General features: G+C 40.6%; 1 protein-coding gene across 2 annotated transcripts; it reads right to left on the bottom strand.

Moving 5' to 3' along the window:
• Positions 1-1,770: 1,770 nt before the first annotated feature.
• On the bottom strand, positions 1,771-17,059 carry mtf1 (metal-regulatory transcription factor 1). Of its 2 annotated transcripts, none has more exons than XM_084356687.1 (11): positions 16,984-17,059; positions 14,882-15,412; positions 10,866-11,104; positions 9,769-9,900; positions 9,305-9,378; positions 8,352-8,485; positions 7,852-7,929; positions 7,538-7,640; positions 6,800-7,455; positions 6,320-6,389; positions 1,771-5,484 (listed from the first exon to the last, which is right to left on the bottom strand). In XM_084356687.1, exons 2-11 carry the CDS (start codon positions 15,347-15,349, stop codon positions 4,964-4,966), a joined length of 2,475 nt encoding a protein of 824 aa, XP_084212813.1. In that variant the 5' UTR covers positions 15,350-15,412; positions 16,984-17,059; the 3' UTR covers positions 1,771-4,963. The 2 variants fall into 2 exon arrangements, with proteins under 2 accessions (XP_084212813.1, XP_084212814.1); XM_084356688.1 differs by lacking the exon at positions 16,984-17,059 and adding an exon at positions 16,440-16,927.
• Positions 17,060-17,129: the final 70 nt, after the last annotated feature.

Raw genomic sequence — 17,129 nt, 5'->3', positions numbered from 1 at the left:
TCCGGGTTACGCCCCCAAACAATGACGCCGACTTTCTTAAAGGGCCAGCAGCAACCAAAAAGCTGCAAAGACTGTGAGACCCTATTTTAATGTTTAAATTCACTTGATATGTTTATATTTATCCCTGACATGTTTGTTTTTCCTCTGTTTCATGTTTTTTTTGTTTTACATTTCATTTTTGATGGACTGTTTTTATTTTAAATATTATTTCTTATTATAGTCCATTGTTTATTTATCATTTGTTTATATGTACAGTTGATTTCACTGCTGTTTGCATGGTTGTAATAAAGAAGAAGTAAAGAAACACTGTTTGAGATGTTAAGTATAAAAACTGTTTGGATATTAAAAAATGTATTTTGCTTGTTTCTTCATTACTCCATTGATGTTATTGAATTAAATTTTAAGCAAAAATAAAATTACAAAAATGAAAGAATAATACTAATACCCAACCCCCACCGCAAAAAAAACACTGAAAAAAAATGTTTTAATTTTTTTTTTTCCTTTTTTTAAATATTCTTTTTTTAAATTTTTCTTTTAAGAAGTGTCCTTTATCTGGCAACAACAATATAACATCTAAATATCAAATAATCAAAAATAAAAATGGCAAAAATTAAATATAAGTGTTTAACAATCATGATAATGAGATCTCGAGATAACGAAACTTTGTTTTCCTGAGACAACGATATTATTAAATTCGAGATCTCGTCAATAACTAAATGACAACATCAGGCTCACTTGGATTGCGCCACCATTGTTTTAAATTACTTTTTTCTTTTTTGGTCAGCCTTGAATCCTTGACACATTTCTGTTGTATAAGTTTGGTTTCATGCGGTTTTGCCATTGAAATAAATAAACAATCTAGTTTGAGGTTTGCTCCTTAAATGCGCTATATGTTGTGTTTTTTAAATGTATTTATTTATTTTTATTTTTAAATAAAAAAAAAAATAATGTGGGAAATATGTTACAATATCTAGAACTGCATTTTCTGGCCTTCCTTTTCACATATTGTATATCATTTAACCTGTCTGCCTTCCTTGTCACTCATTAATCAGAGAAATTAAAATCACCTGTGGGCCCCTCCTTAAAAACACAGAAGGCACACATAATATGGGAATTCAGAGGCTACAGGACAAATAAAATGTCTGCGGTCACGGCTTCCGACACAGGTAACATAACATGCAGCTTTTTGGCTTAGTTGTTACATTATCAATATGTTTCTCAAAGTATGTTTGTGAAACAGTTGCAGATCAACCAGAAGACAAGATGACCCTGCAGACTGATGAGAGCGTTTCACAGGTCACACAGGTCAGACACAACCTGAAGCTTGAACTTCTGTCCGCCCCAAACAAACGTTGGCCAACATGTTTTGTCTTCTTCAGGAACTGGAGGACGTTGAGGACAGAATGGTGACTCTGTCTGAGAAGATCACCCTGTGCAACAAGGTCCTGGATGACTTAAAGGATCTAAGTGATATTCTCGTGGTGAGCTCTCTTTTCTCTCCTTGGACCTTTTTTGACTGATTGCAGATTTTAAAAATGAATCTTGGTTCTGCCCCACAGAGGAAATCTCTCCAGGATGTGACCTTACCGCAGAAGAAGTGACCAGAAGCAGAACAGCCTTATTTTCTTCCTTTTTTTAAAAATGTTTATATGATTCAAATAAATTAATTTAAGACCAGCCTGTCAATTTGAACAGTAAAAACACTTCATTACAGAGAAGAAACATTTCAGTGACAAGGATAAGGTTTTATTAGTATTATATTGCTCTCAATTCAGAAAGTTATTTATCATAATACTTTATATGAAACAAGCATAAGCAAACATTTTCACATTATACATTCTTTAAAAAATACAAATCCTCAACAATTCCTCACTCTTTGGGAGTCAAGACATTCCTTTGGAAGCATAAAGTTTCCTCTTGTTGTCTTTAAATATTGCCCATTTGGAAAATTCTCCATTTCCAAAAACACTTACATTTGTGATCAAACAATGTGCTTCCAAACAAATGTCACCATCAGTGATTTACTGACGCTCACCATTTCTGGTCAACTTCAGAAAGACAAACCTGGGCCACAAGTCCAGAAAATAAAAATAAAAGGAAATCTCTGCTTATTGGTTAAAACGAATAACTGCAGCTGCAAGTCTGATTTTCAGTGGTGAAGGTGAGCCAACAGACTATCCACATGTCAAATTCAAATATGTGAAAGGCTGAGATGATTACATAAATGGAGTGAGCCCAAAATGAAACATCAAAAATAAAAACAAAAAGGAAAAAAGCTGCACACATTTGACCAAAAAAATAATTCTTAAAACAGAATCATTCATTCACTAAGTACTTCTTCAAACAAATCCAGTTGGTTTTAAACAGCATGTAAAAGTAAACCTGCGGTGCAACATTCATGGGAACACTACTCGAGTGGACACTACGAAGTCCAGATTCACACCACTCCAAATGTGGAACATGAAATGCAATATACTTGAGTTCAACGAGCATGCTTAACATGTATGCATTCGAAAGGCAACTGTTGCCTCTGCATATACGGTAGCAGAATATCATTTGTGAATGGAGGGAGGAATAAATAATCTTTTTGTCTTGGAATCACTTTTTATACTCGCGAATGCCACACTTAAATTGCATAGTTGTGTTCAATGACATGATTATATTTTGATGGCATGAGCTTGACTCTTGGCAGTATTTTTACCGGATGCTTTAACAGGGAAATGGTGTGTAAATTCTTTTACGATTTTGCAGTCCATTGGAGCGAAGTAGAGACACTCCTGATATTTAATACTGCATAAGTGGAATGGTCGAGGACAACGTGTGACTGGAGCCGTTCACAACCTATCTCACTGCCTTCTTGGCACCTGTGAATCAAAGGAAAGCTCCACTACTGAATTATGGCAAAGAAAATAAAGCCAGACGTGATACGTTACATGCATGTAAGTTTGGTTTTGATTGGAACCACCTAAACCTAAAAATGTCAAATCACATCACCTGCATCTGTAGCTGATTATATTTTTTAGCAATGCTGCATATCCATTAATGAATTTCCAAACAGAAAAGCTGAAAAACGGTACAGATTCTAAGAAAAACCACACGCTTTTCTTGTCTTCATGCTTCTGCCTGTGGTGATCTGCTGCTGGAAGTGATTGCCTGAGACTCAATGACGATGAGTGTGTTGGCATGTCAATGGCAAGTCTGAAGCAGAGACTGTCAAGGCAAGGAGGCTCATAGAACAGTAATGTTGTAAGGCCAAGTAGCTCTACACTCTAGTATACAGGGCTTAATGCCGTCGCTTTATCTTCATTGCATTGTGTCCCATGTGAAACAATACTGTTAAATTATACTCTGTGGAGGAGGCTATGTGTTACATATATTTTGTTACTATGGGGACTGTACAAAAGCCCAGCTGCTAGTAGAACTATTCAACTAAAACACGGCAAAAACTCTTCTGCATAAATGTGACTGGATGGGGGGGAATGCAAGGATACATTAGCTCCAAACTCTGAGAGTTAGTAATTCAAAAGTCTATACAAAAATACAAATTCTAGAATAATCTACAAGTTTTCTCAAAGATGTTTACACTAAAATGTATTTACACTGTCGCCAGGACACCATCTTTTAAATGCTACTTTACAGCAGTTGTATACAAAAGTCTGTAGTGGTGCTGCACCTCAGCTAGCAAGCTGTCAGATTACTCACTTTACAAGTCAGTGTGCAATAAACAGGGAAGAGTGCAGCAAAACGTAGGGCTACTGCAAGATTGGGGCATCTGGTGAGAAAACCGTATGTCTGAGTAACAAATTAAGGGGAACCAGGATCAGTTATGACTTGATGCATCCCTGAGAGGGTCACAACCCTATAAAACATGGGATGTTGACAGTAGTTCCATACTGTTTCAATGTGGACAATTTTCTTTGCAAACAAGCAGATCCTAGAGGATAATTTGCTTCACTGTGCAGTCTGCTATAGGTGCCTCGTTTCTCAAACGTGCTTTTAGCAATACCCATTACGTTCTTAAAAAAAAAAGAAAAGACAATTCAGTAACATAAAAACAGCTCAACTTAAAAATACACGTGATTGGAATAAATTAATAATAGATTTCTCTGCTATCTTGAAGATAATATTACCAGTATAACGCAAGAATCAAGCATTAGAATAAATTAACATGTACAATTTTAAATTAGTTTAAGTTATAGGCAACTTAATGATGAATTGACTTAATTTCACTTAACATGACAGGCAGATCTGGTCACAGGTTCTTTTTTCTCAATTGCTAAATAACTGTCAAAATAAGTAGAAAAGAATCATCACATTTCAAGGACTACACTAGTCTTTCTAGGAAACAAAAGTACAGAGGAAAACGCTTCATATTGTATGACAGCCTTATGAGGGGCTATGTGGCCGACAATGTCCAATTCTAGCTGGGAGCAATGCTTGATACAATTAAAGCAGATTCCTCTAATATACAGTGCATTCTGGTCAGTTGCATACCAGCTTTAAGCATTTGTTAGGACCTGTAGTACAGTACAAAGATATACAGACAAGTTTTGTTTTCCTACTCTTAAGTTATCAGTGCTTGGACAACACTCATTTGTTTCATTCAATCAATTCAGACTGGATATCGAGGGTCATTATATACAGTTTGATTAGAACAAAAAGGATCTACTGCCTTTTCCCTGCATTAAAATGGCTAAATCTCAATAAGCAAACTAGTCCTGTTTTTAAAAACTACTGCAATGAACTCAACAGAAAAATTATTCATAGTTCGTGAATATACGTTGAGCAATGCCATACAGAACAGAATGCACTGCAGGTACAGGGGGTTCGATGCGCACACTATATAGGGAGAAAGAAGAGGCGTCGCTGTGCAGAATGACTCGAGATGTGGGTGGAATTGATGCCTGTGGATGAGTGGGTGCAACAGACAAACACACGGCGCCAGACTCAGAAGGCAGCTCTTCTAAGGATTGCCATCAGTGGCCATGTTGAAGTCATCAGCGACCAGCAGCAGAGCCTCAATGTTGGCAGCTGTCTCCGGGCTCTGCAGGGCGAGGAAGTCCGAGACATCCATATTGGCTAACCCGTCAGATGAGGGAGGGTTGGGGGCAGTGCCGCTCACTATCCTGGAGAAAGTCTGAGCTGAGGAGGAGGAAGAAGAAGAAGAAGAAGAGGAAGAGGAGGAGGAGGAGGAGGATGAGGGGGCCTCTGGCCTCACCTCACCCACTTTGGAGGAAGACTTAGGGGGACAGCATGAGGGAGATGAGGGGCCTGGATTGTGAGGAGGCTCTGGGGGCTGCGATGGTGGAGGAGGAGGAGGGGGCTCTGATGGTTGCGGCTGTGCTGGGGCTGAAACAATGGAGGAGGCACTCTTTGAACTCTTGTCTTTAGCAGAGTCCCTGCAGGCACACTGGCACTGGCAGGATTCCTCCTGTTTGATGATGATGACGGGCAGGCTGAGGCCGATCTGTTGGACCGAGTTGCCTGAAAACAGAAATACAAAACAAAGTGGCTAAGTAGATAACAGTCTTTTATCATTTGCTTTTAAAATGTCCTGCAAAGCATATGAAAAGAAAGCGAGTATGAGTTACAGTATGCTGAATGCAAGGGTAGAAATTACGAAGTGCTTTGGAGAAGTTGACTGAGAAGAGTTCATGTCTGAACATTTATGAGAACTGCAATCGGAGATATTCAGACAACTTATTTGAAGAGGATAATCAATTAGCAGAAAATTAGTCTACAACAATTTAGCTAATTGATTAAGCATTGAAGTGCATTCAGCATAAAACATTATGTGATTGAAGATTTGCTGCTTTCCTTTGTTATACATAATTGTAAATTCAATATTTTTTGTGTTTTCAACGGTTGGTCCAACACTGAAAGACGAGTCTTGGGGTCAAATTAAAGATTTGCCTTAATTACTTTGACATTTTAAAAATTAAATGAACAATCCAAATCCATCACTTGTACTGTAAGACTATCCAACAACACTTAAAGTTTCTGAATGTTTAGAATGATACAGCTCCTGTGCTGTTACTTGTCAATTTTATTATCAAATATTATAATGAAATACTGTTTCATCTGTTCAAGCACTGTGAATTAATTGAGTGTCAGCGTCTTGGAAATGAATTTGTATAATAAACTGTTGTTGCGACAGTACCAAAGTGGTGCTCTCTGGACATCAATCTAACTATTTAATTAATCCTATCAAAGCTAAGTACTGTGCTGGGTGTCAAAACAAATGTATGATGTCATTACAATCTTTTGACCGATCTCTGCAACATGAAGAAATATAATAATTCACTACTCATTAACTTACCAGCGTTTGCTCCAACTGGTATGGCTGTGGTGAAGAAAACCTTTTCCACCTTTGGACCTCCTTGATGTGTCTGTGAATAAACATTAAAACAACACAGTTCAGGTTTATATGATGTAGTTGAGTGGCACCTGATTGTAATGAAGGGATAATGATGTTACGTAATACAACACACTGTATTAAAAGTGTTAACGCCTTTCGTTTTTCAGAGTCGATGCTGAAGAAGCTGCAAAAAGCCACATCTACACTGTTTTACTTAACATATTAATTTTTAAAATTTTTGTTTAAGTTTTCTGATAATTACTCATATGCATGGCGCAATGTTGTTAGCTCATCCTGAACATACTAACAATAAGAAAACAGAACGCAAGAAATCCCTAATTTCATGCATGTATGAATGTGTTTTTAAATGTAGAACAAATCACAAAGTCAAGACTATAACAAATCGAGTCAGTGCAAACACTGTGTGACAACGTTACTCACTGCTTGCTCTGGGTTCTGCTGGCTGTTGGCAGCACTGCTGAGGATCCACTGGAGGTTCTGGTCAGACATGACTAGGCTGGGCTGCAGCAGGTTCTGGGTGGGTGCTATGGTGATGGTGGCAGGGGTGGGAGGCAAACCAGGGCCAGAGTTGGGGACAGGGTTGTTGGCCAAAGGCACAGGTTGGACCACAGCTGCTGGAGCATCTACTGTGGTGGCTGCAACAACAGGCACGGCAGCAGTGCCTGGTGCTGTGGTTGTCAGTGCTGGAGCCACTGGCGGTGGAGGTGGTAGAGGGGTGGTCTGGGTGGCACTATCTGGCTGCAGGAATGTGGGTGGCAGTGCCACATAGTGCTGGGGGGTGACGTGGTTTGGAGCTTGGACAGAAGCCTGAGCAGGCACATCAGAGATCTGCTGAGGCCGGGTTAGTTGCACGAAAGGGGGAGGCTGTGTGGAGCTTACAGTAGCGGTGACAGAGGCAGGGGCAGAGGTCTGAGAGGAAGAGCTTTGACTGAGCTGGGTAGGAGCCTCCATGACTGCAGTTGAGTGGGAACAGGAAGATGAGGAGGTAGGATTGATAGAGAAAGAGATGATAGCTGAGGCATCAGTCACTCCCTGTCGGTTACAGGTCTCTAGGCTGAATCGTTCAACAAAGCTCTCTGAGGAAGGAGAGAAAAGACTCCATCAGCGACCAAGAACGTGTGACACAATATAAGCTGACAGGTTTTGAAATGTACTGACCGTTGGGATGGGTGTCATCTTGGCTGACACTATTTTCAGGACTCTGAAACATGAGCTCAAAGATTTTCACGGGGGTCACATTGTTGAGGTCCAAATTTTGAGCCTGTAATAAAAATAAAACTTAATAAATTTGACCTTACAGCATTACAACAACTCCTGTTTTACTTCTTAAAATCTTATTACAGTGACAGTTACACTTAGGGTGTCAACGTAGCTGCCTGTTAACTGACATCTTTACTGACTATCTTGACAGCTCCTCAACATCGTCAATCCAAAGTCTGCTTGACAAAGCTGAAGAAAAAGGCCAGACTTACATTATGGATGTTCTCTCGCAGCTCTGAGTCTGTAGAGATGAGGCTCAAGTCACTGAGGCACAGCGAGTGATTTGCATCCTGTAATTAACAGATGAACAGGGCCTAATTATACTTGCCACTGGTATGGGATCAAGTGCTGAGTCATGCAAACAAGACAGGGAGCGAAATTAGAAAATAAAGCGACATCTACTGTATGTTAATGTAAAAATTAAGCATTTACTTGAAAGGAGCATGCACTCTAGAATACCTCCCATCTAGTAATAAGACATGCAATGGTATGTGTGTGAGAGCATAACGCAAGAATTGTGTGAATATGTGCATGTTAATCAATTCAAGAAATGCCCCCAAGACTGTACATTCACAAGTTTTTAATTAAGTGAATAACATGAGGACTGTGGTGTCATGTTGCTCACAGGCTGTACATGGAGAACGTGACAACTGTGCCAACAGCGAGCGACAAAGTGTCGGACACGCTGACAAGTTGCTGTGCTGTGACTCACTTCAGAGAGCGGATGGGTGAGGGTGACGCTGAAGGCCTGTCCTTTGTCGTGGCCTCGGATGTGACTCTTCAGACTGTACTGGCTGCTAAACGTCTTCTCGCAGCCGTCACTGGGACAGTTGAATGGCTTCTCCCCTACAGAACGAGTAGACAGAGAGACTGAGATTAAAGAGCTAATGTTCACAGAATAATCTTTAAAAGTCAGCCAATATAACAGTTGCTAATCTAACTTTATGTATTTTCAGCAGCTTCTTCAGTTTTACTTTTGTTTCACTTTTTGTATTGGACACATTAAAAGCATCAAAAACACATGTCAGTCCTTCATCACCGGAACAGGAAGGACATCATTTTAAATTTACAGTTTGGGAGAGACATCCACCTGAAAACTAGATATAGGGAACCACATATTAGAAACCTCCCTGACATGATTAAGTAGCTGGCTATCTGTTCAGTAGCTGGCACTTTGGGAAGGACGTGAAACCCTTGAGATTAATCATCTCATTTTCAAGAAGGTGCGCAGACACAAAAAACATGGAAATTTATATAAAAAAACATACTACTAAAAAATAATATTCTTGAAAATAAAATTCAATAATCTAAGGGACACAAAACAAGGGAAAATAATTACTTGACAGGCTAATTTAATAAATTTAGCTTCTAAGCGAACGTCAACTATAATCAGGTTTTTTTGTCCAATCAATGCAAGTATACATTGACATAGCCTTTATATTTACTGCTCCTTTATCTACACTTCTGACAGGAGACATAGTAAATACAAAACCACATAATGTTGTAGGCTGCAGTAAAAATCTATTTGGTGAGACTATTCAAATTAACTGTGTGGGAGGCACTGGTAACAATGTAAATGCAAATTAGGCATAGCTGAAAAATAAGGATGTCCTTTGTCAAGCATCCCTTTACAAATCAGGGCTACATAAAACATTTAATATGTACCTGTGTGCGTCCGTACGTGCGTTTTTAGGTGATGACTTGCTGCGAAGGCTTTGCCACAGCCATCGTGGTCGCACCTGAAGGTTACAAAGAAACAGATGAAAACATAAAACAGATATGTTTAAAACCAGATGCAAGTAGTTCACATACAGTAAAGCCATGCTCCTGCTGGAATAGCGAGCACCATCGACTCACTGTATACATACAGCCAACAATATACTACGGTCGGCAGATGGGAGACCACTATTTTGGGCCTTTGTCTAACCATAATGCAGCTCTCAAAACAAAGTAAAGGACAGTATGAGTAGAAATGTTTTAATATGAACCCTAAACCCTGTATTTCTGTAAACAATCAAACTTCAAAAAGGACTGAAAGAGCTGTAAGTGAATATGTATTAGGATCACAGTTCATTTATCTTCTACTACAGGTGGATTAAACCTGGTGGTGTGATAATAGAAATGCTCACCGGAATGGCTTCTCCCCAGTGTGTGTGCGAATGTGCTTCCTCAGGTCGCTGAGTGTGGTAAAGTACTTTGTGCATCCCTCTGATTCACAGTTGAATGTCTTGCCTGTGTGAAGTCTCTGGTGTGCTTTTAGTCTGCAGGGACAATCAGGAGTGTTTCATTAAATCACATGCAGAGAGAGAAACAAACAAAGCACAGTGGCATTAAATGGCAGGTGGCGATTCCCGTTGCAATTATCTCAAGAACGACTAAAAAGCATCTGGAAAACAAGGTCCACGTTCAGGTGACAATAGCATGGTGGTAGAATCTGGGTGGTTTGGGAGATGGGAGGTGGAAGGCAATTGAAAGGAAAATCTACCCATGTGTGGCATTGGTTGGCTGCCCTGAGTAACAACCTCTGACAGGGAGTTGATGGCAGTGGCACAGCTTCACCAAGCCCAGGACCTGTTGTCACAGCAACTGAACCAAAACAGGCCAAAGGGCTCGGATGTGGACTACTTCAGATCACAGGAACATTTCTAAATGGTGAAAAATGCTACGAACAAAGACCCCGTCTGGCATTGGTCAAAGTAGATTTGATATAGATTTGTTATTTCCCTTTTCTGCACTATCAATCTCAGATTTTCAGACAACAGATTTACCTTATTTTGAAAAAAGGTACAAAACGTTTTAAATGACCAAACTCACACCCTTAGCAAAGTTTTCCCTTGAGCCAAAAAATTGCAATGTGAGGTGGAAACTACAGGATTTAGGAAATCCTTTGTTATTGGTGTTAAGTTCCAGCATTGTGTGCGAGTGTGTGGATTAGAGGAGGCTATTTTCATTTTGGGAGAATAATGGATAATTGGAAAGCTAGCAATTAGGGAGGGAGAACATACAGGACACAGCTCCCTGATGTGACAATGTTCAGCTTTTCTTGGTATTGTTTCTTTCGTGGCGTGTTTCTATGGTTTTTCCTTGTGTGTGTTTTTGCACTGATTCAGTCTATTTTTACATCTCTAACCACATACATTTCTTTTATTTGGAAATTAAAAGGTTGAAGTTCCAGCACCATAAGGAGAAAAAAACACAACGCAACAAAAGGTATGTGACGGATTACCTGTATAACGTGTTGAAGGCCTTCTCACAACCTTGCACATCACACTCAAACGGCTTCTCCTTGGTGTGAACGCGGACATGGATCTTGAGGCTGTAAGAGGTGAGGAAGGCCTTTCCACAGCCTTGTTGATTGCACACGAAGGTGTACTCGCCCCGGTGTGTCTTCTGGTGTGTCCGCAGGTTTCCTGCCGTGCTGTACGTCCTTGTGCAACCTTCAAACATGCACTGGTAGCGCTTCACCTGATAGAGGAAGAAGAGGGGAAAAATCAGCGCCTGAACTCATCTCTACTGTATGAAATTATTCTGAAGCAAAGGCAAAAAGAAAAAAATCACCCCTCTTAAAAATCAATTAAGGAGTCTTTACCCTGTTTTTCAAGAAGGCAGCGAGAAAGTAATTTGTTAATTCATCTCAGTTATAAGCAGCTTTGCAATACTATGAAGCGACAGTCCTAGTCAGTATGACCTTTCTGATGGGAATTGAACTCAATGACTCAGCCAGCCATCAGCACATGAAGCGGGTGTGCACAAAAGACAGCGATGATGACTAACCCCCCATGCAATACATCCCATCCAATTCCGTTTCACAGCACCAATCTCCACTGCAGTGTGGCAGTCGCCTGCTCTCTCCTCACACAAAAGCCCTGGGGCACTGTGGATAAAAGCAGTCCATTCTCCTCTTCAAAAAAAATGCTATGCTGCACTGAACATAAATTCAGCAGGAGGAAGCTCTTGGTTGACCACCTAGACAAGCGAATCCCCTTTCTCAGCTAACATTTTTCCTGTAGCTTAGTGTCCTTAACTGATCCTTTTCTGGGATCTCACCATAGAGTTTCCCATAAGCATGACTCTCAAGACAAAAGACAGCATGTTTAGCCCTGGCGATGTTAGATCAGATAGTTCCCCGCTGCCGAGTAGCTAGAAAAGTGGGAAAATTAGCAGAAGCAAGACCTTTTTTTTTTCGCAAGAGTTTAGAAGAAAGAAAGAAGTTTAGAAGTGCTAATGTTTCTTAATTTCTTATGGTGCATTAAGTGATGTCTTTGTTTGGAAAATAACGGACACAGTTTAAACTATATGCTGTAACAATCTCAATTCTTAACTTGAGGACACACCTACTTATATTTTAAATCATACCATGAAAAGGACAAACCCTACTCAGCTGTTATATATAAAGAAAAAGTGATTATAAGGCTGATTAACTTTCCCATCGGTCTAACTAACAAACACTAATCTGAGTGATGGGTAATCGACGGCCATTCATTTTGATTTCAAGGAAGTGGGAGAGACCATTTGTTAAACAAACATCCATGCAAAGCCACCGTGGGAAGTCTGCTAAAGCTTGTAGCTCGGTACTGTATTCATCTCCCACACCGTCGTGACTCTTCTCCACCATCAGTTCATTCATTGTGAGAGAGAACTGTAGGCTCTCACACGCACTGTGGAAAAGACCACTTCATTAAAAATGAAATGGTTGCACGAGAGTATTTACAGTAATATCACTAAGTGCATGACGTGGCTCGTCATTAGATTTTTTTTCCGGACACCTGTTGCACGAGAGGCTGCAAGTCTCTTTTTGTTGTTCGCAGGGAATAGCCACTCGTGTGTCCTCTCTCCTCTCCTCATGCTTTTCAAGTTTGTTTGGAGCTTAATTTTGTTATATGTTTCTGCCTTTTTCCCTGAGTGTGCAGCTCCACTGAGGGAAGTATCTCATATGGTTTAGTGTATTGTCCTCTTGGAAATTCATTCTGTGCCCGTGGCAAATCATCATAACAATGTCATAGCAAATCAAGTCATAACGTCATAACAATGACATGGACAAAGACGACAATACAGATAAATCTAACATATCCAACCAAAAATGCAGGCCTGATGACGCCGAGCAAGACAATCTAGCAATACAAACAGCTTAAACAAATACACTGCTCCGTGCTCAGCAGTAACACAGACTGACCTCCACACACACATTGAACCATATTTCACAATTGTGTTTGTTTAGTGATATTATACAGGTGGGTTTTGAGAGAGTTACGGTGCTCTTACTCAAGTGGATGGCAGAGTCCACAGCAAAACTATAATGACGACGACAGCGAACGATGGAAACACTAACAGGCAAATCAAAATCGAGCTGAAATTAGAGGGCGTCATTTGCACAACTCATTAAATGCTTTTGCCATTTTAGGCTGCAAAATACGTGTAAAGATAACCCCTTTATTTTACCTGAGACATGCCAACAAACTGTCCTCATATGACTACTCTAACTCCTTGCTCCTTGAAACCCATTTCCCTCTGGTTTTCTTGTTTTTCCTCAGCACAAGGTCCAGCAGTAACAGGTCATCAAAATCCATTTTCCTAAGCAGCCGACACAGCTGGAGAGTGTAACGTGTGCTCGGCGCATTTGTTTACAGAACGCTATCGTTCATCAGAGCGGATGCTCGCATCGTTATCCTTATCGTTCTTGGGGTGGACGGCCCCTTTACAAAGACATGTCAACAAATTATTTTCACTTAACAGAAGATGTAGTACGTGACCAGGAATTGACTGTCCTTTTCCTGTGACTCAGAACCATCAGAACAGCACTGCACCATTTTGTTGATGAAGTCTTGTTGGAAATACTATTTGTGCAGTCCTACAGATGAGAAAAGGTACCACCAAGTCTCAGACAGTATGTTTCTATTACTGTCCTTTGTTCTTACCCTCATAAGAATATTTCTTGGTGTTGCTGGCGGTAGTGTAATTAAGTAAACAATTCAATAAAATCTTTCTTTTCCAAGGAAGGTTCGTTCGAAAATTGTGTTGACACCAACCAACAAACATATCAGTCCATCCACAATATCTTGTGTAATCTTCTTTGTTCAAAGCAACAATGGCTTTGTCACCAGAAAAATGTCAGATTAAAAACAACACTGGAGAGAAGGTGCTCCCCTGTGGGGCTTCTGTGTTAATAACGTCAGGGAAAAACACTGCATGCACTCCACCCATCTAATGATGCTACTGCTTCATGATATTACTATAAAGATGATTGTAAACTTCAAACAGCATACTAACTAGCATCTTCTGCCCCTCCTATACAAAACTGTAACGGATCAAATGTATTATGCACAACTCAAGGAACCGGATTTACTACAATCCTTTCAACACTCTTCATTATAGCAACTTCTTGTTTTCATGCATTTGTCACAAGAACCACATGTGCTGTTTTCATTGAGTCATCTGACATTTGGCTAAACACAGGACTGAGTTGTTGACCAAGGACTACATTGTTTCCTGCAGTCCTTCAACGACCTGCTTCTCATTCAGCCACAACTGGCTGCTTTACCAGCGCACACTAGCTGAGGTTTGATAGTCCAAACTCCACTTATTAGGCTGGGTTAGGTGTCAAAATATGGTAGATTTACCACATGATAACAGGTAGGAGGCAAAGTGGCTAAGACAAGGTCTAGTACTGGGTGCAAACACTGTGGAAGGAGTGTGACTACACCGACAGACATGAGCTGAATTTGGTGCACTGAGGCGATAGCTTGTACCTAAGCTGAAAGAGCAACTAGGGTCAAGCTGCTGGGGAAGCTCATTATTAAAGACAATCTAGCACATCAATGTATTTACTTCCTATATTGTTACATAATGCATCTTATCTTTTGTAAGAACATTAGGCATGTGAGAAAAAACTTAAAACAATCAGCGGCTCTGTGAGGCAATTAGCTGGAATGATTTGAAGAGTTTCCACAAACCAAACCGAGCAATAACGTCATTAATAATCAAACTAGAGCTGCAACAATAAATCAATAAATTGACTATTAAATTAATCGCCAGCTATTTTGGGTTTTGAACACACCAAGCAATAACTTCAGCTATAACCATGCAATGGTTGAGCAATAACCAAACAAAACCAAGTGTTACTTCAGCCATTACGGTTAACCACATTCTTCTGACCATCTGTGTTGTAACTGGTATGTGACGGCTCATTCACGCCATATATTACTAGGTGGACTACATATTAAACATTTATTCATTTGGGCTTACCTCTCTCTGCTTGGTCTCAGGGCATTCGGAGTGCAAGGTGAGTGTAGCCCCCTCGATGTTGCGTGGCATCGGGGTTGAGCCTGGATTTATTGTGAACTGGATCTGGTCTGGAGAAATGGTATGGTGCACGTAACCTTGCGACATGCCATCAGGGTCGGTCATAAACGTAATTGAGCCCTCCTCCTCATCTCCATCGCCTTCCCCTTCTGTAAGGAAGGTGACCCCATCTTCGTCCCCGCCGCAGTGACCCTCCTCTTCGCCCTCCTCATCCAGACGGATGGGGTCCCGCTCAATGAGCACTGTGGTGCGGTCGTACACCCGACCGGAGGACGACGAAGGCTCAGGGATCAGGTCGTCGTCTTTGTCAAAGTGGATCTTGTCTTCTTCTTCTTCGTCATCCCTTCCCAAGGGATCCACTTCCACCTCAAAGTACATGGGCGCCTCTGTATGAGGGCCATTCTCGCTCATGGTCCCTGGTGCCTCTCCTTCCTTGGCAAGGAGGACTGCACACTGACACTGTTACGTTACAGCCTGGAAGATAAGCAAATGTATTTATTCAAATTTAGTTGCATAGTTTATTTCATCGCCAAGGCAATTCAAAGAGCTTTAAATAAGACATAAAAAAGGCATTAAGACAGAGAGAAACACAAGGTTTTGAAAGGACCAGTGAGTAGGATGTAGTTGATTATACTCTAGCGAAGCATTATTAGAATATTTAATTCAATTTCATCCAATAAATCCTCCACACTGGACCTGTTCGGTCAAGAGTGTTGGAGCAGATATCACGATTTAAGGGGAGATTGTCTCTAGATATGTGATCCATGTTTAGCTCGACTCTTGGAGCAGCAAACCTGTCCCAAATTATCTGGAGAGGTTTTTGGACAGTTCCTACCATAGCAGCAGGTCTAACAATGGCAGTGAACCAGATAAGTGACTAGCTGAAAGAGCTCAGCACGGATATTTATCATAAAAACAACCTTATATGTTCCTAGAAAGAGCTGACATCTACAAGGCCTGTTCTGACAGCCAGGAACAATTACCAACTGGCTAGACAGCGCCATAAATATTAAATATGTGGTGTTATATCTAGAGAGGGGCTCTGGCGATACTAAACGCCGATGTAAATATACGCATCTACTCCTAGAGCTGACTTCCGTGTGTCAGATAATACGCAAAGCTCGCCTGTAACCCAGCGGTGAAGGGGACATGTTAGCCGTGTTTGGAGGAAACAACGACATCTCGAACTTTCGGATTTCATTGACAGAAGTCACGAGACAGCAGCAGCAGCTAAACTCAGCCGAGTTAACGTATACATGCTTTATGATTTCACCTCGATTTTAAACCCCTCAGGCTTAGCTTTTATATATATATATTTAAAAAAAAACCGTCATGAGCAACGTATAAAAAGATAACACACTCCCCATCACAATACCAGTTAACTTTACCATATTAGACATGGCTAGCTAACGTTTTACAATCCAGCAAAAACAGTGGCCTGATAAACACGCAGGAACTGTTGAGTTTTACCTTGTCTGACTGACAGTGAAGTAACACGTACCTAACTTTATGTCCCGGTACCGAAATAGTAGTTAAACGTACGCCGTTAGCAGGCTGGGTGAGTCCGTTCGACCACTAACCTCACGGTCTTCACAGTACACACTGTTACATCGTTAATAGCCTCAGAGACATGTCGCTAGCTGCCTGCTACAAACATCTATCAAACATAACGTTTTTTCTTATCTTAAATAAAACGTCTATTGGTATTCGCACCTCTTGACTCGACCGAGTCAATAAAAAGCTAACAATTGTTGTCCTGCGAAAATAACGTAAGCAGCTAGCTAGCTAGCTATACGCTAGCGAAATCAACTATCACTCATCTCCCTACACATGATAGCTTCGCTAGCTAGCTAGCAGCGATTTTGCTCACAGTTAGCAAGCTACGCTAGGGAGATAGCTAGTAACGTTAGCCTGTTTACTGTCGGCAATTGACATAACCTATCCTCCCTGCAAGGATAACACGTTTCACGTTACCCCAGTGAGAAACTGGCATGCAAACGCTTAAGCTCATCGACTGAACTGACATGACAATGAAGTATATTTACCTGTGATAAATTTTAAGCCTTATTCCTATGCTCTGATGTTTAGCACTTATCTCCTCCCCACAACGTCACAGGCTCGAGCTATTCGTGATGAATTATGGGAAATCAAATATCAAACCCAATGTTGCATTATAACATGAAAATGATGC

The sequence above is a fragment of the Pagrus pagrus genome, assembly GCF_965226575.1.
Source record: "Pagrus pagrus genome assembly, chromosome: 7".
Classification (NCBI taxonomy): domain Eukaryota; kingdom Metazoa; phylum Chordata; class Actinopteri; order Spariformes; family Sparidae; genus Pagrus; species Pagrus pagrus.
Note: the sequence above shows the minus strand (reverse complement) of the source record. Positions and strands in the feature narration are given on the sequence as shown.